The following is a 23,150-nucleotide window of genomic DNA, read 5'->3' as shown; positions in this document are numbered from 1 at the left end:
TGGAAATTGTGCTCTGAAAAGCCATTTACATCAGAGAAGCAAGAGAATGAAGGACAAGTCTTGCAGGGAAAGAAAAAAAAAAAAAGGCCAAAAAATACAGCAAGCACCTCAAATAGCCCAAAGGAGGTAGCAGGGACCTGGGGAAAGCTCTGTTTAATCTTTGGTCTAGCTACCATAGCCAGGAGGATGATTTTTAATGCAGTCTTTATAACAAGCCTGCCTTTTGAGGTTGTGATGAGCCCTTCTAGCTCTAGAATCAGTGATGGCTCTTTGAAGAATTTCTTTCCCCCTTCAACTCCTGGCGACAGATTAACTAAAACTCCAAACTGGGAAATTAGGGAACTCCGAAGCTGCTCTGTGTGTTTTAAAAGGCTGTATTTGATTCAATATGGTGAAGGCAAAATCCCTTCTACTTTCTAGGTTCCTTTTTCCCCACTGCGTCTCTCCTCACATCTGGATAGCCTCAAAGAATGTTTTAAGGTTAACAGGGAAATTTTACAGAATGATCAAAAATAAAGAAATCCCTAGAGATGGTTGCATAATCTTCTTCCTCTTTATTTTCAAAATGTTTTTTCAATTGAATAACTAACAAATCAAAAATTAGGGTTGGATTGAATCTTGGAGGTCAGAGAAGAGAGGAATGAAGCACAGAGTTAAAAGGACGTTTTAAGGTCAAAGGGCTGGTCTTAGATTCAAGATAAGTCTGTGTGGACTCCTAGTTCAACATTCTCTCTAACTCCTTTCATAACTACTTTACTCAAGAGGTTTGTGCCTGCCCCCCAACTCCCCCAACCCCTCATGCAAGTACAGTAGCAACAAAAGTCTTGGCTTTTTTTTTTTTTGGAGGGGGAGAGTTTGGCATATGGTGTCTTTTCCTGTGAACTTTGAAAATAACTATTTCCTTTAAAAAAACAAAAAAGGGCTTACCTCAATCTTATTTTATGAACGCAAACATTCAAAAACCCCAACACACCCTAGAGCAAACCCTCAACCCTCCAGGTTCTGATTATCCAGTTTCCTTCTTCCTCCCTCTGCTGACCATGCATTTGGATGTTTATGTTGGTCAGTAGCTCTGCAAAAAATCTGATACTATATATGTTGTGGGGTCATTTGTCCTGTTTGTCAGCAGCTTCCGGATCCCTGGGTGGTACTATGGTGCCGTGTTCTCACACTCAGCATTCCCCTGGCCATCAAGGCTGTAGTTCTGTTGGTGTTAGTTTGGTAGTGTTCTGGGAGTCATTCCTAGAGGTCCCAGTTACAGCCTGCTTCTCCAACTATTCAAAGGATTTGGTACGCACTCCATAACTGTCTTACATTTCTGCTTAAAATACCGAGATGTTGAGAGCGTTTATTTTGGCTGCACCACGGTCTTCGACCTTAGTCCTACCAGGAATTGAACATGTGCCCCCTGCAGTGGAAGCTTAGTCTTAACCACTGGACTGCCAGGGAATTCTGAGTGGTTTTTTTTCCTAAACTGGCTGATATGGGCATTTAGAAGTTAATCATAATGCAACTCAAAATTAGTACTAACAGAGAACAACAGGAGCCTAGGTCAGAGAGCCTAGAGGTTACCCAAATAAATAATATTTGAGTTGGAACTTGAAGGTGGAATATGCTAAATGGAGAATCATTGGGAAGGCGAGGGAACAAGTACATTTCAGGAAGCAAGATGTACCAAGGTGTGGTCATTAAAGAGTACAGTGTGTTAGACAGATGGGGTGTTCACTATGGCTAGACTATTAACAGAGTCAGGAGAGATGAGGCTGGAGCAATTGTGAAATGTAGTGGGAATAAGAAATACTGTCTTTGCAGGGGAGCAGACTTGACTGCAATTCCAGTTCCTCCATGTAGAAACTAAGTAATTCTGGTCAAATCTTGTATGCTGTTGCTGCTGCTGCTAAGTCGCTTCAGTCATGTCCAACTCTGTGCGACCCCATAGACGGCAGCCCACCAGGCTCCCCCGTCCCTGGGATTCTCCAGGCAAGAGCACTGGAGTGGGTTGCCATTTCCTTCTCCAATGCATGAGAGTGGAAAGTGAAAGTGGAAGTCGCTCAGTTGCGACCCCACGGACTGCAGCCCACCAGGCTCCTCTGTCCATGGGATTTTCCAGGCAAGAGCACTGGAGTGGGTTGCCATTGCCTTCTCCCCAAATCTTGTATAGCCTATACACAAATTTTGAATAGTCTCACTTTCCTTATCTACCAAGTGGGGACCTAAAATATCTATTTCATAGGGGAACTGAATGTGATAATGCATATGAAGTGTTTTGTACAGTGCTTGGCACAGACCAAGTGCTCAAAAAGCCTTTGCTATTATTATTAGGTAAACTGGAAACAGATTACTAAATATCTTGAAGGCAGGTGGAAGATAAACTGAAATGGGAAGAACTGAGTGGCTCCAAGACTACGTAGGAGGCTGCCGTAACAGTCTAACCGGGGATGATGCTCTGAAATAAGGCAGTGACAGTAGAGATACAAAGAACTGGTTGGCTTCAGAAGGCTTCTTTGGTACCAAAGTTCCAGAATTTGGTGATTAACTGAATGAAGAATTCTGAAAAGACTAGACAAACAGTAACATCATTAACTTAGGTTACATATGAGGAACAGCAAGTCCAGATAGTAGCTGAAGCTCAAGGCTCTAAGTGCCTCCAAGTCCAAGGCCTGTTCCAAAGAAAGTGGCCTTAAGTAATTCTTTTGTGCATAACACTGATATGGCTCTTACCACAAGCAACAACTTGCTTCTCCTTGAATGTTCAAAGGAGTAGGACTAAAATAGACCACTGGTCCTGCAAATTAGTAGGTTGAGTGGAGACAGAACAGAGTGGGCAGAGTGCAATGGATTGAGTAAGTGGGAACTTCAGACCAAGTATAGACTTTTTCAATAAATCTAGCACTGAAGGGAAGAAGCAAGCCAACATTAGAGAGGCAGTGGGGAGGCTTCTACATGTTGATTTGCTCAACATGCTACTCGTCTAGTGTACGGTACTGGTAATCTGGACTACACTTCCCACAATCCCTTGTAGCTAGGGGTCAGGTACTATTTCAGATCTGCCAATCAGATGCATTATCATATGTTTCTAAAGTCAGCAAGGATTAAGAGAGGGTGCAGGGCATCCATTTGGGGATGCTGACAGTGGCAGAGGTGGTGTGCTTCTTGAACAGGCAGCTTCTTTATTTTAGTAGAAGCAGCACCTTCTGGAGCAGTCTTTGGCTGTTATTTCTGGAAGTCCAGTTTAGAGTTAATTTCTTCAGTCTCCTCAACAATTCTGTGATCCATTTAATGCCCTATGACAAATCCTTTCCTGCTTAGACTGGCTCAAATGGATGTTTTCTGCAACTGAACCTGATTAATATGGTGGAGAGGCTATGTGTTTTTTTTTTTAATGAATATAACGGTACCATTTTGTAGCTTAAAGAGTTAAAGACAACTTACTTATTACTGAAAAATATAACATACAAAGAGAAAGAAATTGAATTGAGAGAAAAGAAGGAATAACTTATGGAAGATATTGGAAGACAGAAAAAGTTAGGCAGGAGAGCCATCCTTCGACAGCCCCAATAATTCTTGCCTCCTCGTATTCATGCTCCTTCGACTTCTCCTACAAAGAAAAGGGCTCACCAGCCTAACCAAAAGCATGCTGTGGAAACGATGGAGTGTGACTTCTAAAGTTAGGTCATTAAAGAATTTATAGCTTCCTCCTTGCTCTTAACTCACTCACTCTGGGGGAAGGCACCTGACATGTGAGGGCACTCAAACACGCTATGGAGAGTCCCGTTATGCAGAGGAACTGAGGCATTCTGCCAACAACCAGTACAGACTTGCCAAATATGTGAGTGAGCCACGTCAGAAGTAAATCCTCCAGCCTCACTTCAAGTCTTCAGAAAACCATAGCCCTGCCTGACATCTTGACTGCAACCATAAGAGAGATCCCAAGCCAGGATTACCCAGCTAAGCCACTTGTGAATTCTTCACCCTTAGAAACTTGTTTAAACCCAGGGAAGATCCCTTGGAGGAGTGCACAGCAACCCACTCCAGTATTCTTGCCTGGAGAATCCCATGGATAGAGGAGCCTAGTGGGCTGCAGTCCTTGGGGTTGCACCGAGTCGGACACGACTGAAGTAACTTGCCATATATGTGTTCTAATCCATGGTGCTATGGGAAAATTTGTTATGCATCAACAGCAGGGCTATCTTACAGGGATGAGGTTAGTTTTAGAGATGAAGTGTGCCTCTGAGATATGTCACAAGCATTCAAATCTAGGGGTGGGAAAAAGAGGAAGTTTAAGTCTGATGACCAGTATTTTCTCTACAAAGAAAAGAGGCAAAGCCATCTGTAAGGGTGGGAAGTAGGGACTATAAAGTTGAGAACAATAAAAAGAATACAATAGTTACCAGGTAAAGCTGAAAAAAGCCAAATAGGAATGAGTGCTTGAGTTAAAAAATCAGACATCTGCAGTGGAGTCAGTTGGTATATTATGTGATTTCCTATCACTATGCTTGATAACCCAGAGGGAATAGAGTAAGAGATGGTACGTTTCGCTTGATTTGACAACTGGTGAAGCAGAGATAGCAGAAAAACAACAGGGTCAAGGGAACTCAGGGTGCTGACTTAGCCCACTGAAGTGACTAACCACACAGTCCAAGCTGGTAGACATGGAAACAAGTTGAGGAGGAAACACGTGGCCTGAGAGAGTAAGAGGCTGAGTGCAGAATCAACATTTAGAGAAACATAATGGCTATAGAAGCCCAAAGCAGTAACTCCTTAGGAATCAGAAGTCCCAGGTTATGGTCATGGCACACTATTAACAAACTTGGTATTCTAGGCAAACAGAAAATTTTCAAGGCCTTTATCTCCCCTACCGTTGGTTAAAAATACTCAAAATGTTAAGTAAGAACGGTGGTTTGCTTACAGTAAGCCTTCTGCAATGATTTCAGCAATTATTCTTAGATGTTTTAAAATTACATTGTTTAATACACACGTATAAAGCATAGTCAACACTGGGAAACCCAAAACCCAATTAAACTGACTACCACTGTGTTTTTTCCTGATCTTATCCTTCTGACTTCTCCCCTGGAGATAACAACTATCTTGGATTTTGTGTTTATCCTTCTTTTTCCTAAAAAAATATGTCCTGTTACACATTGGTACAGGGCCTATTTCTTTACAGGCCAGATGAAGCTTTGGATCAGTGCTCTCTGAACTCCCCTCCAGCTCTGAGTATATGAGGTATGACAGGTGGATATCAAATGTACACACCTAGTAGAATCGTATCAATGTTTGTTTTTCAAGGCTTTATAAAGCTAAAACACCGACTCTTCTGTTGAAATTTCCAATTCGACAAAAGCATATCTCAGTGAAACGTCTAAAGATCAAGACTTTTCTTTCAGTTTGCACCTCTGCTATAAAGTTCTACTCTAGAGAAAACCAACACAAGGAGCGAAATAATTTAAGCCCCTAACCCTGTCCGATGAAATCCTGAAACTCAAGCCTGAGGAAACAGGACAGAAACAGATGAGCTGGGAAAGTATACTTTATTTCAATGACAAGTATTTTAATAAAAATTAAGAGGCGTGGTTGGGTTCATATGAAATAGTTTTTAATACAACATAGATTTATTTCTTCCATATATATGTGTATATGTAAGTAGATGAAAGTAAATCAATTGAATATTTTTGATGTTCATCAACAGTGCTCACATTATTTGTTTCACAAAAAACCACCTTTAAATAAGGTAAACACGAATGCAAATCTGCTGACCATATGGCTTTTCTCCAGGGTTACTGTCCAGCCTAGGACGCTGGTCTTCCTGGCTGTAAACAACCTGAGATTTTATATTTGTTATAGCAGTTACCAAGTTGATCAGAGTTAAGTAAATTGGACCAGGCAGTAGAACTGCTGTGTCAAGGGCAAATAAATACTCACCCCCACACCCCATACACAGGTCTGTGTTTTTCAGACTTTGGTATGGCTGGAATAAAAGTCAGCTGAGACTGCTGGTACAAGGTAACAGATTAATGTGTTTTCAGTGGCTTATGAAGAGGCCACAGCTATAAAGTAGGATGTGAGTATGTTCTGAACCTGAACAGTACCAGGAAGACAGTGGTCAAAAGAATGAGCAGTCACTATAGTAATTTTCTCATGGAATTTAAGTCATTTTCCTTATTCTACCCATTGAACTGGCATAAGAAAATGTATTTTCTAAGAGGTATATTCTCCCCAAGGACAGTCCTGCTTCAATCACTTAAAACATAGTATACAAATCACCTTGATTTTTATAACCTGCCTCTTTAAAAATGGTAAAAAGAAGTATAATATCATCCCTTTAGTTTCTGTCTACCTTGGAGTGTAATATGAATTGTGAAAAGTACAATAAAGGACTCTCGGAATGCCAGGAGAGGTGTAAGAAACTAACACAAGCAGCTACTGTTCTGTCTCACCAATGAAGGGTACTGCAGTGCGCTATTTGAAATTGAATCCGAATACTCTCCTTGTTTACCTCAAGTACAGCTATCGGGAGAGCTAAGCATCATTTACTACCTACATTCGTTTATTCCTGGTAAGAACATTCGCAAATCACAGTGGCACTTCTAGAATACCCACAGAGAAAGGCAACCTTCCCAAAAGCAAATGTTCTTCTTCCTGGATAAGATCAAAATGCAGGACTCAAAGGCTAAGATAAGCTTCTGAAACATGTCTACATTTAACCTTTAACCGTAACACTTGACCTTCACTGAAATTAGGGTAGAATATTCAACTGTTTACTTTCCACTGTTTATATTCCAAACAGAAGGTAGCCTCTGAAAAAGGTCTCAAAAATAAGTAAGCTTCACCTCCCAACTTCTGACAGTAGTAGTAGAATTCAAGGCACTTCTTTACTCTAGTTTTTGGGAATGTCCTAAATCTCCAGCAAACTAAATCCAAATCAGTGTATCCTAGGCCCCCCCAAAATCCTAAGCAAACTGGCTGCTTTAATCATTAGTTTACTAAAGAGACAATGGGGTGGTCTATTTTGTGAGCTAACAAAATTAATATAGGCAGGCATTCACCTATAGTGAGTGTTATTCACACTTTGACAGGTCAGATGTATTGCTGGTAAAGTTCTAGAACTGGTGAGCAAAGAGGTGTCCTTCTAAAATAACAACATAAGGTTTTTCATGAATGACAGATGCTAGCCTAATTTGCCTCTCTAGATATTTAAAAAGCACAAAGTAACTCTTTTCTATTTAATCCCTTCTTTGAGTTATACTCAACTAGCTAATTCTTTGCAATAGACTCATACTTGTTTTTCCTAAACTTGGTAGGAGTTCTGGGTTTCAAGTGTAGTACAGACAGTTTGGGTTGTCATCACCCAAATAAATGAAATCAAAAGGGTTTTATATTTTCCAGTTAAAACTATTTTTAAATAAAGTTGAACTGTTGTGAGCTGCTGACTGACAAACATTAAGTGACCAGAATTAGGGGCATAATGGGTATTTTTTCCTCCTCCTTAATACCACACCACCCTCTCCAGAAGAAATAGTTTACTTATTCACTTATTTATACCAGTAGAAGCAGAAGCAGAAATACTATTGTATTAGGGCTTATCTTGAATCTGTCTACAGAAGTTGGAACTAAATAAACAAGATAGCTTTGCTTCATCAGGAGAGAATCCTGTTTTGCATGAAACTTGTGGAAGAAGCATTCCATACGAGCCTATTTCCCCTACAAACAATGCTCAAGAGATCACTTTTGGAATTACTTGTCAGTATGCTTCCTCTGAGTCCCTATCTATTCCAGATCGCAAATCCCTTCCCATGCCAGACAGTTTTAAACTCAAACCACACCAAATCTGCAAACAAGCAACCAAATAAAGAACTAGCCCGGGAGATTATAAAGTCTCCTTTTGAGAGCCAACAAGATGCTAGGATAGCCAGAGCCTTGGGTATTTCAGAAATCTAACTTTTTACACACGTCCCAGGGCCTTCACACATTTCAACTTTGAGCTTAATCAAATTTCACACACAGGTGGAAAGCCTATCGCTTCTCCACATGTACACTGCTTCCTCCTCTTCATTCTAATCTTCACTCCTACATAATCCACACCTACCGTGACAGCTAATACAATTTCTAGCTGGAATGTGGGAAAGAGAAAAGAAACCTATCCTAAGTTAGAAAAGTTTAGGGAACAAGATGTCCTAAGGATTCTAAATAAGAATGGGGTATATTTCTATATATAAATGCTATCAACATCAAAGACTCAGTAAACAGATGCACTAATCAGAAAAGGTCCATTCCTATAAATGCTAGCAGGAATTTGGTTCCTGTGAGTCAGAGAACACAAACACAGTTACTTTTTCCAGTCCAAATTTCTTGCCTGCTTGGATCCTTTAAGGTAACTTTAGATGATCTGTTTCATTAATGAGGAATGGGATATGAATTCTGATCTTGCGGTTGCAGGCACTTAACCAAATTATCAACCTATCTACAATGATGGTTTACTTGAAACATTTCTTCTCAGCATGAGGGTTTTTTCTTGCATCAAATGAGTAAGGACTCAAAGTGGGGAGGGGAAAAAAAAGGTACTTGTCAGTTTGAAAGTCACAGACAGTTTATCTTTCTATAATTAGATTAGGAGAAAAAAAAATGAAGAACCCACTGTAGCAGGAAGAAGAGTCTTCCAGGGTCTGGCATCTGTGAGGAAACAAGAAAAAAAGTAGAGTTCTTAGTTCCTTTCAGTGACAAAAGCACCAACTACATCTGACAACAGGCCACAAAACTATAGCCCAATTAAGGTCTCTTGGTCTGCTGGAAGAATCTGTTGTCAAGGACAGAACACCAAGTACCTTCTGACCCTTAGCTCTTTAGTATCACTAATCACAAAGAAACTTGTTCATTGATTTAAAAACATTCTATACAGAGATCAATATACAGTCCTTGTATCAATAGTTATCATGGGTGAAGAGAAAATCAGAATTGACCATCCAGGCAACTGACTTCTTCAGACAATTCTGGACTAATTCCAATTAACTTATTTTTTTTTCTCTTTTCATATACTCTATCTACTCATTAATTTAATACTATATTTTGAGCTGTTATGATGCACATTGAAAGTAAAGTCACTCAGTTCTGCCCGACTCTTTGCGAACCCACAGACTACATAGTCCATGGAATTCTCCAGGCCAGAATATTGGAGTGGGTAGCTGCCCCCTTCTCCAGGGGATCTTCCCAACCCAGGACCAGCTGAGCTATCAGGGAAGCCCACAATGCATATCAGGGGAACAAAAATGAACATGGTATTACCTGCTTCTGAGGCACTTATCTGGTAAAATATTGATAAAAACATAAATGGGATAAAGCATTTAAGTGCAAGGTGAACAAACCGTTTTCATGTATGTGCAATAAAAACAATTTTCTGCTTACTCTTTAAGTTCCTTAAGGGAGTAAGTCATGCCGTGTGTGTGTGTGTGCGTGCGTGCGCATGCGTGTGTCTGTGTGTGTGTCTGTGTGTGTGTGTGTGTACCCAAAGAAGAGAATTCTGCAACAACAGGCGTTCAAAAAATGATGCTTTATTTTTAACTAAGAGGATAAGAAGATCTGTGGCTATTTAAGGATTCTTACCTAAATTTCCCCCCTTATTCCTCTGTGGTAACACGTACAAAAAAATTATCAGTGTTAATGACTTTATCAATTTTCCAAAGCAGAAAAGCGTTTAGTCCTAAGGGACAGAAATTTCTCCTAGGCTTTCACCGCAGAGTAGCCACTGGAGAGGCAGCTATCCATACTGGATGAACACCAAACATTTTAAGCAGTGTGCCAGAGAGGGGTTCAGAGCTCTCCGTTTACCCAGGTCTGTGTGTGCTTTTCTGACGCACTCCAGTGCAGTTGTGTCTCTTTCCCTTCTGGGACCAAATCCAATGTTCTGGCTTCCAGATATATTTAATAATTTGATGTCAGAACCTACCAAGAAAAGTGGCCCGTCCCTAGAAGCAACTGATAAATATTATTGTTCTCAGCTAAGGGGTGTTTGCTTTTAGAATATCTTTTGTTTCTCACCAGAAGAAACATCAGTTTTGGTACAAAACAAACCCTAGCTCGCAGATGATCCATCTGCTTCACTGTTCAGAAAAAGTGAATGGACTACAAGGCAACAAGCCAATTACTCATTCATTCAATAAATATTCACTGAAGGCCTATCATCTCAAGACAGTGGGGATTATCATCCCATTCCCGGCCCAACAATATTTTGCCAGAAGCCATGTGGCTGGTCAACCTCAGCCAAGGCAGCCATTTGAAGCATCAGACCTGGCTCTGCTGTGGGTATACAGGGTGATCTCAAAGAAGGGCTTCATCTGTGAAAACTAAAAGATTTTGGTCTCTTTATATAGATTTTGTGAGGTTCTGCTAAGTCAAATATTCAGATAAGATCTACAGTGCAATAAGATCTACAGACTTTTGGAGACCCAAAACTTTAAAATGCTAGTTAAAAAGTATGAATTTTTTGATGAGTATTAAATTGTACTGCACAGGGAAAGAATTGCAAAGCAGTGAAGCACAGCTGTCTGATTAATCTCAGTCCATTAAAAAGGCATGATAGATCCAGAATGCAACTTTGATTAAAAAAAAAAAGGAAAAGGCAATGTGCACTAACATTAGGGAGAGCAACTTGGCATGTAACAGAATTCTAATTTAACTAGTAAATGTTTATTCATTAGCATGTAAAGCCATAACAGAGGCTATATACTTAAAAAACGAAAGGCACACACAGAGCTTTAATTTGGTACCATAATCTGAAAGAAAATTGGACCCAAATTGCTTTATGTCCAGTTAAATCTTGCTACCATCTGAAAAAATTATGAAATAAAACTGAAACACTTACTTGATGAAATATTCAGTTACTGTGCATTTCCATCTATGGAGTAGAAATATTTCAAAATAAATACACCATGTCAATTGAAATTCACTCCACCGCCCTAGTCTTACTAAACACAAATGATTTATTCCTGGGGTATATGGAATTATATAATAAAGCAGAATTTAAAATTAGTGACTGGATTCTATTCACCATGGAAAAAGAAAATAGTTTTCCACCTATCAAGCCGTATGGCATATGACTAGGTAATTTCATTTTGGGGGAAATGCAACTATCCAAAGGGAAATGTTTTAAAGGGGATCCTGTAGCCACCTAAAAATTAGCTCAAACAACAAAGACTGAGATCAAGGAAATCTGAATTTGGGGGCAACATCAGGAAAAGGAAGTTTATATTAAAGAAAAATGACAATATGTTGGGTGTACCAATACATGGGAATTTCTTTACTAGGGTGGTATGACATGAATTTCAGACCTGTTTACTCAGCATTGTCTCTGAAGCCTTGGGAAGACATCTGAATACCATTCTTAGGCTGGTTCTTATAACATTACTTTAATTTTGTCTCTACCCATTACCTTTCAGGACCTTGCAATCCAATTTCTAATCCCAATTCCCTATTGATACTATGCTTTAAAAATCAGGGATGATTTCCTCCTAGCTAAAATAGATAGTCTTTTTATTGGTCCCAAACTTATCCATGGAATCTGACGTCAGTGGTCACCCTTTTTTTTCCTTTCTCGGTTTGAGTTTTATTTGCAAAAATGTAATTTTTTAAGCCATCAGTAATTCACAATTGAAGTAGGCATTTATTCATAGCTGAAACCAAAGGCTTGAGATGGGGGTAGAGAAATGGCATGAGAGAGGTGGGAGTGGGCAGGAAACAAAGAGAACTAAAAAGACAGGAAAAGGAAACGAGGGGATAATTCTGGTCTTGGCAGTTAAGAGACTCATTCAGGGTCCAGATCTGCCAACTACCAGCAAAGCAAACAATTTTTTGTGCGATTAGTATGTATTTTTTAATTAAAAAATTTTAATTACGAAAACGGTCCTTGTTTATAGTTTTGAAGAGCAGATAAGAATACTGATGAGAGCACACAGCATAGAGCTTTCTATTGGGAAGCTCAACTAGTATGCATGCGTGCTCAGTTGCTAAGATGTGTCTGACTCTTTGTGACCCCAGGCTCCTCTGTTCATGGGATTTCCCAGGCAAGAATACTAGAGTGGGTTGCCCTTTCTTTCTCCATCACCCTGTCTTGAAAATATTCTTTAGGCTTCTGTGATCTTATACTTGCTTGTTACTAACCAGGGTTAGGAACAGGGTGAAGTGAGTGACGTGCTTAAGATGCAAAATTTGAGGAGGAACTCACTCTCAGGGTCATATGGGTGCAAGGTATTTGGTATTCAGACTGAACATGTCCTGAGATAATTAAGACCAACTGTATTATTTACCACAACACACAGCAAAAGCATTTTGCCATTATTTCACTTACTGTTTTTCCATGGGAGAACATATGGCAGAGACTTGGGAACACGCATGCCTGAAGCCAGGTTACTCTTATGTTCCATAACTATGTTGCTTGCAGGGCTGCAAAAAGAGAGATGAATTTGACTATGTTGGCATATTTGCATTCTTTAGGGAGGCACACATAAGACAATCAAAATGTGTTTTTTGTAATTTGGGGAAAAACAACCACCTACATTCTGAAATGTAAACACATTTCCATCAAAACATTCTTGCAATTAGAATGATTACCACTTCTCTGGAAAGCTCACTGTTCTGTACAGGCATTAAGATGGGTTTAACCATTTTCATTTTCTAGAAATTGAGATAAACAGCAATGCCATCTACTGTTCAATTGTATGACAGGCTCATCAACTCACTCAATATACATAAGAGATAAAAAATGCCAAGACAACCAAACTAAAGGCAACAAATCTCACAGAATTGAGATAAAATTAAAATTGTACCAATGGAATTCATCTTTAAGTTTTTCTATCTCAGTGCATACATAAACTACAAATAACTGTACACTTGTAACAACTGACTGTAGGCGCAAAAAAATAAAAATTGGTTAAGTATTCTATTTGAGGAAAAAATAAAGTCTACTATCTAATACTTTCATTTTCTAATTTGGAAATGCTCTCATTTAGGTTTGAAATACGATCTTTTTTTTCTTGTTGGCCACACTGTATGGCTTATGGGATCTTAGTTCCCCAGCCAGGGATGGAACCTGAACCTTTGGCAGTGAAAGTGTGATATTCTAACTACTGGCCTGCCAGGGAATTCGGAACATGATCTTAGAAGGTTTGAAGATCAAGTGGTAACAAAAAATCTTAGAGATTTAAATTAGATACAAAATCAGTGGGGAAGGAGAGATGAGTTTTTTCCCTATCTAGTTGGTATTATGGATTGTCCAATCTCAAATCAGGAACTTTTAAGATTACCTTTTCCTTAGACACTAGTTATCCAGAGCAAAAATAACACATATAGTACAGCTACATAAGTTTTTCAAAGCATTAAAATAACATGAACTTAGCAAAAACTCTAGCTAAGACGTAAGAATGGCTGGCGCCACTGTCTCCTGTGCTAGACTACAAGCTAGTATTTTTGTGTTCCCACAGGAATTAATGCAAAGCATGTGACCTTTTTATGACTCAAGGAAGAAATAGAAAAAACCCACCAAAACTATATCTAGACAAATTACCACCAAGTAACATTATTGAGGAAAGAGGTCAATACATGCTCTGGAGCCTTCAGTTGGTAACAGAGCACTTTGATTCTGGGAGGATGTGGTGGGAATGAGATCTTTTCATTTACCTATTGTTGCCACAGTAGTTGGCTGTGCCCCAGACAAATGGGGTGCTGGTCTGTTCCCACAAATCTGCCAAAAGAAACAAAACACAGTTTGTGGTGCTACTAGGTAAAACACCAATTCATACTAGTGGAATTTGTGAGATGAGAAATAATAAACAAGTTCAGAGAAGCAAGTAAAAACTGGTCAAGTACCCTAAGAGACACAATAGCAAGAATTTAACTGAAGGATATAAACACAAGCGACATAAATAATAATAAACGTGCCTAGCAACAACCAAACACAGATGGTATAACACAATTTATGAAAAAAACATATGTAAAGTAGTGTTTCTTTTTCAATCAAGTGGGAAAGGCTGTTCCATGTGTCTGCACAGAGATACAAATGTGTTTGTACTGGGACTCAATAAGAATAATACGGCATTCTGAACAACATGGTATGTTCATAAAAAAGGAAAACCTTCCTTCAGTTTAAAGCAAATGACTTCAGATTTTGACACTGTGGAGAAAGAGACGTAGAGGCCCTTCACCTTTGTCCCAGTCTTCATCGCAAGGAGGGCACCGCCATGTGTTCTCAGCCAGAGTCTCTTGTCCAAGGCTCCTGGTTTGGTTGACTGCAAGACAACAGAGATTCTGACTTAAGAAGGGGACACTGCCAAGTTATTATGTTTAAAGGAGTCAGTGGCTTAAAAGGTTGCAGGGTCTTTTTTTCTGAAAAATGGATAGGATGAAAACTAAACAGGTCTTATCTCCTTTCCAACAGAAGACAAGAAAGAGAAGCAGAAACAAAGATGTTTGCCGTATTTATGGTAATAAAAGAATTTTTCTTTTTAAACAAATTATTAGTAAAATGAATCAGATTGTTCAGAAGTCTGGCACACATAACCTGACAATCTTTTGCTGCTAAGATTAAAAATCTCAAAGGCAGAAAAGTATTGCTTTTCTGAAATGATGAAAGCCAAAAATCAAGGTGATAATGTAGCATCATATAAATTTGAGGGCGCTAACCTCCAGTACTGAAACATCTCAGCTAGTCAGTCTTACCTACATCCTGCTCAATACAGCTTTTGTCATCACAGCTTGAGATATGATGACTGATTTCAGCCCGAGGAACCTGATGGCGAGCATTGAAGGGACAAGTCGCCAGTTTGTTTGCGACATCAGGATGATTCTGTGAAAAAAATTAAAGGGGTTTGTCAATAAACTTGTGGTGGAACTGTGATAGGTACACTCAGCAGAACATTGAGAGAGTTATTTATCACCTATACAGATCACAGAGACATTACCTCTTTGTTATGATTATAAAGACTGACAACACAGATACTGGGGTTAAAGTGGTTTATAAGGAAGTAAACAGTTGAATTTAGGATTGGGTATTTGAATCATATCTTCTCCCTGTTTACTTCTCAGGGTCATGCGAGTCCGGTGGCACAGCCTGTAATGGCACAGCTCTCTGGATGTCTTTGAAAGCTGATATTCAGGATGAACAGCAACACTAAAACACACTTTGTCTGCATTGCAGTAGCACCCCTGCTACTGCAGTACAAGAGTGCAGGAAAATAGCTGTGGGAAGGGAGCTGCAGAAGAGGCAAAGCCAACGACTTTTCAGATTAACACAGGAACACTTTTTAAAGTAACGATGCCTGAAATGAGGCTCTGAACAATTTGTCCTTTATTTCAGCTATTTCACTAAGGAAAAGTCCAGATAATAGAGAACTCTGTGGACCAAGTTCCTTATTTTAATACAAAACAAGAAAACAAAACAAAGTGTTTAATATAACCCAAATCCTATGTTAAGTTTACCAGCAACTAAGAAATTAGGAGAAGCAAAAGATATATCACAAATGATACTCAAAAAAGTAAAAATAATGTAAAATGGGGAGAAGGGTGCAAAAAAATAGAAGATGGAGAAAATTGTGAGGGCAGCTATCTCCATGATTTTTTAAAGGGATAGTGGGCATTCTAATGCAAAGGTTTTGTGGCTGAAGATTAAGAGCATTAGGAGAGGGGAGTTATGACGATGTCTTTTTACCACTTGGCTCCCTTTCTCAACCTTTCTCCTTGGGACATGTCTGAGAGCCTAGAGGAGGAAGTTGTGGTGGTATCTGCTTGTCTGTCATGTCTAGGTTCAACCTTAAGGAATTCTTGCTCTAGAGACTGAAAGGAGCTGAGAAATAATCAACTATGGCATTATAATCATGTCTCCAGGACTGCGAGAGAAACATCCCTTGAAGAATGTTAATGCATATGTGAACTGTATGCAGGTTTGGATTAAATACCTAAATTGTTTTCCAAGCATAAATCCTGGCAGAACTCTGGCCTCTGTATCTGACATTTCTATTCTAACCACCCTTTCAAACTGTCTCAATTAATATATCAGCATTAAATTAGCTTACATCAACTAAATCTACGAAAGGTGACCAGAGGGAAAAAACTCTTTGAGCTGTCTTTTTTTTTTCCCCTCCCCTCAAAGATGCTTACTGTTGAAACTCAGATAAATAGTTATTTTTATGAAAACCTCTAGCTGTTCAACTTCTTTAACATTTCTAAACAAACAAACAAACAAAATCAGAAATAAGCGTATCACAGTACTCAATCCTTATCAGGACAATAAGTACATCAACTTTACAAGGCAAGAATGATTTCTTATCACTAGTAAAAGTTAGTGATTCCTCTGTTTCACAGAGGGTGAGAAGACTGGAGAGAAACTGTTTAAGGGTGCTGTGTCACTAGTTGGGGGAAAAACCAAAATGAGAAAAAACTTACATACCCAAGAAATAAATTCTTTTCTATAAATGTTGGCATTTAACCCAAAGCAATTCTGGCATTTAATTAAAACATATATGCTAAAATTATTTGATATTTATAAAATTTGGCTTTTTAAAAGAACTACTCAGGAGGCCATCACCGGGAAACTGAGAAAATAATATCGTACCTTTCTGCACTTGATAAGATGATAAGGAAACCTGCAGGCCCTGATCTGGTGGTTTTTATCATAGGGGCATTGTAACAGCTTTTCAGGGTCCAGAGTATCGACTGAAAGAAAAACAGGGTAAGTATAAAGCTTAACAGGCCCTGGCATCATTTCAGCATCCTTGGCACATGGATTTTTCAACAGCATCTGTAAGAACTGAACAAGACAGTCTAACAACAACTTGAAAGATTTTTTTTTAAGGGTGACTAAAAACACCTGAAAATGTAAGATAAAACTGTGTTACTGAATCTTCATTAAGTCCAGCAAAACCAGCATTCATGGGGGAGGGTCAAAGTTCACATTTGGTTGTATATAAATACCGTTGTTTTTATTGTTGGTAATCCTTATTATAACAAAAAATTAAATGATACGTCTTTTCCTTTTCTGAAAGTGCTAATTCAGGGTCATTCTTTTCTCTAGCTAGTTCAACCAAAACTTCCCAGGCAGTATACTGAAGGTTGGAATGGACAATGTATTGATATACTGATGTGGGAGTCCACTGCACATGTGCCCCCTAGTCCCCAACGAGTCTTAGGGCAAGCTGAGGGTAGTTAACCCCCTACACCAGCATCCTTATTTACTAGCTTGCCATGACATGAAAAAAGTTGGTAAGCACTGCTCTATATCAGTTATATGTTCTATGGAAGCTTAGGAAATATTCGTTCATAGATTTATTTTTTTGTCTGCCTGATTTAATGTACTCCTCGAAATAGCTCCTAGTCAGTGAATCTAGTTACCTCTCAAAAGAGACCGAGTCAGTTCAGTTTAGTTCAGTTCAGTCGCTCAGTCGTGTCCGACTCTTTGCAACCCCATGAATCGCAGCACGCCAGGCCTCCCTGTCCATCACCAACTCCCGGAGTTCACTCAGACTCACGTCCATCGAGTCCGTGATGCCATCCAGCCATCTCATCCCGGGTCGTTGCCTTCTCCTCCTGCCCCCAATCTCTCCCAGCATCAGAGTCTTTTCCAATGAGTCAACTCTTCGCATGAGGTGTCCAAAGTACTGGAGCTTCAGCTTTAGCATCATTCCTTGCAAAGGAATCAAAGGGTTGATCTCCTTCAGAATGGACTGGCTGGATCTCCCTGCAGTCCAAGGGACTCTCAAGAGTCTTCTCCAACACCACAGTTCAAAAGCATCAATTCTTCGGCGCTCAGCCTTCTTCACAGTCCAACTCTCACATCCATACATGACCACAGGAAAAACCATAGCCTTGACTAGACGGACTTTTGTTGGCAAAGTAATGTCTCTGCTTTTGAATATACTATCTGGGGTGGTCATAACTTTTCTTCCAAGGAGTAAGCGTCTTTTAATTTCATGGCTGCAGTCACCATCTGCACTGATTTTGGAGCCCAAATAAATAAAATCTGACACTCTTTCCACTGTTTCCCCATCTATTTCCCATGAAGTGATGGGACCAGATGCCATGATCTTCGTTTTCTGAATGTTGAGCTTTAAGCCAACTTTTTCACTCTCTTCTTTCACTTTCATCAAGAGGCTTTTTAGTTCCTCCTCACTTTCTGCCATAAGGGTGGTGTCATCTGCATATCTGAGGTTATTGATATTTCTCCTGGCAATCTTGATTACAGCTTGTGTTTCTTCCAGTCCAGCGTTTCTCATGATGTTCTCTGCATATAAGTTAAATAAGCAGGGTGACACTATACAGCCTTGACGTACTCCTTTTCCTATTTGGAACCGGTCTGTTGTTCCATGTCCAGTTCTAACTGTTGCTTCCTGACCTGCATAAAGATTTCTCAAGAGGTAGGTCAGGTGGTCTGGTATTCCCATCTCTTTCAGAATTTTCCACAGTTTATTGTGATCCACACAGTCAAAGGCTTTGGCATAGTCAATAAAGCAGAAATAGATGTTTTTCTGGAACTCTCTTGCTTTTTCCATGATCCAGCGGATATTGGCAATTTGATCTCTGGTTCCTCTGCCTTTTCTAAAACCAGCTTGAACATCAGGGAGTTCACGGTTCACATATTGCTGAAGTCTGGCTTGGAGAATTTTGAGCATTACTTTACTAGCATGTGAGATGAGTGCAATTGTGCAGTAGTTTGACCATTCTTTTGCACTGAAAGAGACCAATACCTTTACCAAATTGGTAAAGGTTCCAAAATTTCATATTTTGGAACATAATGAGAATAAAAACCCCAGAGAATTCTTTAATCTGATGATCATGAAACTGGCCAGATAAAAAGTAGAAAGAATTAAAAAAAAAAGTAGAAAGAATAATCTGCAAAAACAGAGCCTCCTAAGTTTGAGACAACTGCAGATATATGGGGCTACTGTGAGAAAGCCAACCCCTAACCTATATTGTGCAATTTAAAAGTACCCTTAGAAGACTATACTTTCAGGCTCCATTTCAATAGTTTAATAGACACTAGCGAAGTTTCTCATAACATGTAAAACTACTCTTAGGTTCTGCAAAATGTCCAGGCTGAGCCCTAAATTTTAAGAATCTTGGTTAAAGAAGAGAAGTTAAACAGTTAAGTACATTTTGAATATATTATGAGGACAAGAGGCAATCTAATAAAAAGCTGTTGCCACCACTGAAGGCAATAATACAAGTGAAATAAGATAAACAATTCACATTTGATAAGAAGTTTATAAACCAAGAGACTGCTATGAAAATCAGAAGCCAGGGGAATTGAAACAGTGTCCCCGGAAGAGTGGTAAACATGGGATAAATTGCTAACCATGATCATGATGCAAATGAGCCAGAAAGGTGACTTGAAGGACAGAATGAGTAGGAACAAAAAGTCTTAAAGGACAAGCAGGCTTATTATGCCAACCAGGCTCATCCTAAGCAGTGATCTTTTCACATTTCTGAAGCTTCAGGATACACAGGAAGAGTATGCAGATGAAATTCTTGTTAGTTTCCCTCCATTTAATCCATTTCATCACAAGCAAATGATAGGCCATGTCAGTAGCTGACAGACTGGACATAGTTTATAATTCATACACATTTTACAGCCCATTCAGCGGCATACATCGGAGTTAATAATGATAGCTTCCTACTAAAACGCTTTACTTTTTGGTCTCTGATAACTTAGGTCTCGGAGAAGGCAATGGCAACCCACTCCAGTGTTCTTGCCTGGAGAATCCCAGGGACAGAGGAGCCTAGTGGGCTGCCGTCTATGGGGTCACACAGAGTCAGACAAGACTGAAGCAACTTAGCAGCAACTTAGGTCTGCTCTAAATGGTCTTTTATTTAAAGATTAAACATTTTCAATTTTATGTTTAATTTACAAATTTTAATGGTAATAATATAAGTAACATAAAATTCATCACCTTAACTATTTAAAAGTGTACAGTTTATTGGTGTTAAGTATATTCATATTGTTGTGAATCTAGACAATCTCTAGAAATTTTCACCTTGCAAAACAAACTCTATACCCATTAAATAACTCCCATTGCCTCCTCCCTGAAACCTCTGGCAGCCATTATTCTACTTTTTGTTTCTATGAGTTTGACTATTCTAGATATTTCATATAAGTGAAATCATACGGCATGTGGTTTTTTGGTGATTAATTTATTTAAATTACCACAATGTCCTCAAAGTTTACCCATAGTGTAGCATGTGACAAGATTTCCTGTAACCATTGTATTTGCTTTTCTTTAAAACAAACTTAACAGCTCCTTCTGATCAGTGAAATGTAAGAAATATTTCCCTGCTGTACATGGATGTAGCACAGTTTCTTAATCAGTTCCCTTACTGATACATTTATGCTGTTTCTAGTTTTTACTATTATATAAATGCTGTGGCTAGCAATCTAATATATACTTATCTGTGCACTGTACGAGTATTTTTCTTGGGCAGATACCTAAGAGTATTGCACAAAGTATTATATGAATTTAAAGTTGTAACAAATACTATTGAACTCCTCAGCAAAAAAATTTTTAGAATGTCCCTTAAATTGGTTTACCTGTTTTTTAACATTTAAAAAATTTTAAATTTCTTTTTAATTAGAGATAATTGCTTTATAATATTGTGCTGGTTTCTGCCATACATCAACATGAATCAGCCATAGGTATACATATGTTCCCCTCCCTCTCACCTCCCACCCCATCCCACATCTCTAGATTGTTAGAGATCAGCAAAAATCTTGAGTGACTTTTTGGGAATATAACTTAATTTGGAAAACAAAGTAGGCCTCATGGACAAGCTTCCTCCAAAAGCACAGACTGATATTCCTCACACTTGGATAGGGCCCAGAACCCATGGTGAGAGATGGAGGAAGCTTCACGGAAATGAGGAACCAGACCTGACAAGAGTATTATCAGCTAAGAGGTACTGCCTGAAGACAGAAGCTGGAGAGCTTCAGGAATCTGTCAGATTATAGAGTTTTAGATCAGTCGGGGGGAAAGGTCAAGTACATCCTAAACAGTATTTCTCATTTTAACTTGATTCCTGGTGTTCAATCACTTGAGGACTGTAGATTCTGATTTAGCACGTTTGAGATGAGGCCTGATATTATGCATTTCTAACACACTGCCAGGTTCTTTTTTTTTTTTTAATCTTAAAACAATGAAACTTTACCAAGACACAGATAAACAGAAAAAAATGCTATGCTTAAAGGAGTTGATTCTTTACACGCCAATATATTTTATTAAATTTACTTAATCACAAACTTAAAAATTTTAAATAAACAGCAAAATCAATCATTTTCTTCTTTCTTTAACAAACATCTACTGATTAAAAAAGTCTGTGCTATGTAGCAATAATTACAAGAACCAAGTGACATTTTTCTAGGAAAAAAATCACCACTGGAAAAAGAATAAGAGACATAAAAGGAGATGATGCTGTCTAATTTAATAGAGTAGTACGCTTCCAAGAATAAAGATAAATCTCTTGTATTTATCTCACACCGAAATCTCAGATTTTAATTAACATATTTTTAGAAAAATTAAGGAAGTAAAAGAGGGAGCCCTAAGGAAGATCAAGGAGAATCAGACTTCTAGATTCATTATTCTCAAAGTATGGGCCTCAGATTAGCATTACCACCTGGCAGCATGTTAGAAATTCAAATTCTTGAGTCCCAGACCTTCTGAATCAAAAATTTGGGGGGAGGGCTCCAGAAACCTGTGTCTTAACAAGTATCCCAGGTGATTCTTCTGCATGCTATAGTAGATATTTAACAAAGACTGTTTCCATGGAGTTTCTACCTGTTGGTGATAAAGGTTCTATTGGACTCTTCCTTGAAGGCAGAATGGAACTAAAATATCTTTCAGTTAGAACTTAAGAGATTCTGAACAAGATAGCAAAGTAGGAAATAAAGGCAGCCTTGTTGACAAGTTTCATCCACTCAGATGTTCCTTAAACTTGGTCAGGGTCTAGAAACCATAGTGCCTAGTGGTATCAAGTAGGGCACAACATATAAACAACATACAAGGCTCTGGTTCTCACTCTGTCCCCAACAATATAACCATGGGTTAAATTAGTTAACCTAGGTTCTGTTTTCTCAGTTGTAAAACTCTAGTGTTGAATGAAATGGTTTTTCAGGCCTCTCTTGTTCTACCCTTGTATGATCCTAGCTCTCCAGCTCCCATTTGATTTTCTGGGCCATTGAGATTCCTGGATCACTAGAGAAATAAGAATTCTCCCTAGGATTTCTTTAATCCTAAAAACTCAATACACATCAACATGACGTATACCATTTTATCCCACAAAATAGAAACCAGGGGTTACCATCCCTGTGTCACTAACAGGAGAAACTGAAGTTCTAAAGAATGAAAATTCTTCACTTAATAAATAAAAATATGTAGTTTAACACAGGTGTCCCAACTGCAGCTTTCCCAAAGCTTGATGACTTCTCATACTTTTTAATTTCAAGGGTCCTATTTCAAATTTGGACATTTCTCTGCATTGCTAAAACAGTCTCACTTTTTCTTCCAGCAGTTTAGCGAAAAAGTGAATCTTTCTCAACACATTAAAAGTCTTGTCAGAGAGAAAACAACATATAAGCAACTTATTTTCTAAAAGCAACAAGAAGTACTTACTGTAAGTTTCTTCCATGTTGGGAATTAAGGAGCCAAATCCAAAGTGCTGGGGGAAAAAAAAAACTGGATCAGGAAATCAGAAATAAAACGTATCAAAAGAAGCCCTAAGAAGTGGATCAGACTAGAACTGAAGTCACCCAAGTTTAATATAAAAAACCCTTATAGCACCTCCCTCTTCCTATTAGTTTCTCCCCTTTAAGGCATTCTTTACTACTTTGAACCATTTTATCATTGCCTAACTCACACTCTTAGAATAAATTCTAGGGCTCACAGTTAGGAAAAACCAAACATGACTACTACTTAAGCTGTATTCGGGGAGAGGATGTCAGTTAATTTTAAGTGCCATTACAACACCTTGCCACTGTTTACCATCCTTTAGGGTTTGATGTTATTTAACATTAGAAGGGGCAAGTCAAGCCCACAAGAATGTTATTTAAACTGCAGGATACACAATGGAGTATTACTCAGCCGTTAAAAAGAATTCATTTGAATCAGTTCTGATGAGATGGATGAAAC

General features: G+C 38.7%; 1 protein-coding gene across 1 annotated transcript; it reads right to left on the bottom strand.

The window, feature by feature from the left end:
- Positions 8,575-22,679, bottom strand: GTSF1 (gametocyte specific factor 1). Its single transcript, XM_018049089.1, has 8 exons — positions 22,635-22,679; positions 16,595-16,695; positions 14,704-14,830; positions 14,190-14,273; positions 13,666-13,729; positions 12,338-12,432; positions 10,856-10,888; positions 8,575-8,670 (listed from the first exon to the last, which is right to left on the bottom strand). The coding sequence occupies exons 1-7, from the start codon at positions 22,648-22,650 to the stop codon at positions 10,872-10,874; spliced, it is 504 nt and encodes a 167-aa protein (XP_017904578.1). The 5' UTR covers positions 22,651-22,679; the 3' UTR covers positions 8,575-8,670; positions 10,856-10,871.

This window comes from Capra hircus, chromosome 5 (assembly GCF_001704415.2).
Source record: "Capra hircus breed San Clemente chromosome 5, ASM170441v1, whole genome shotgun sequence".
Lineage (NCBI taxonomy): Eukaryota > Metazoa > Chordata > Mammalia > Artiodactyla > Bovidae > Capra > Capra hircus.
The sequence above is the reverse complement of the archived record's forward strand: the minus strand, read 5'-3'. Positions and strand labels throughout refer to the sequence as shown.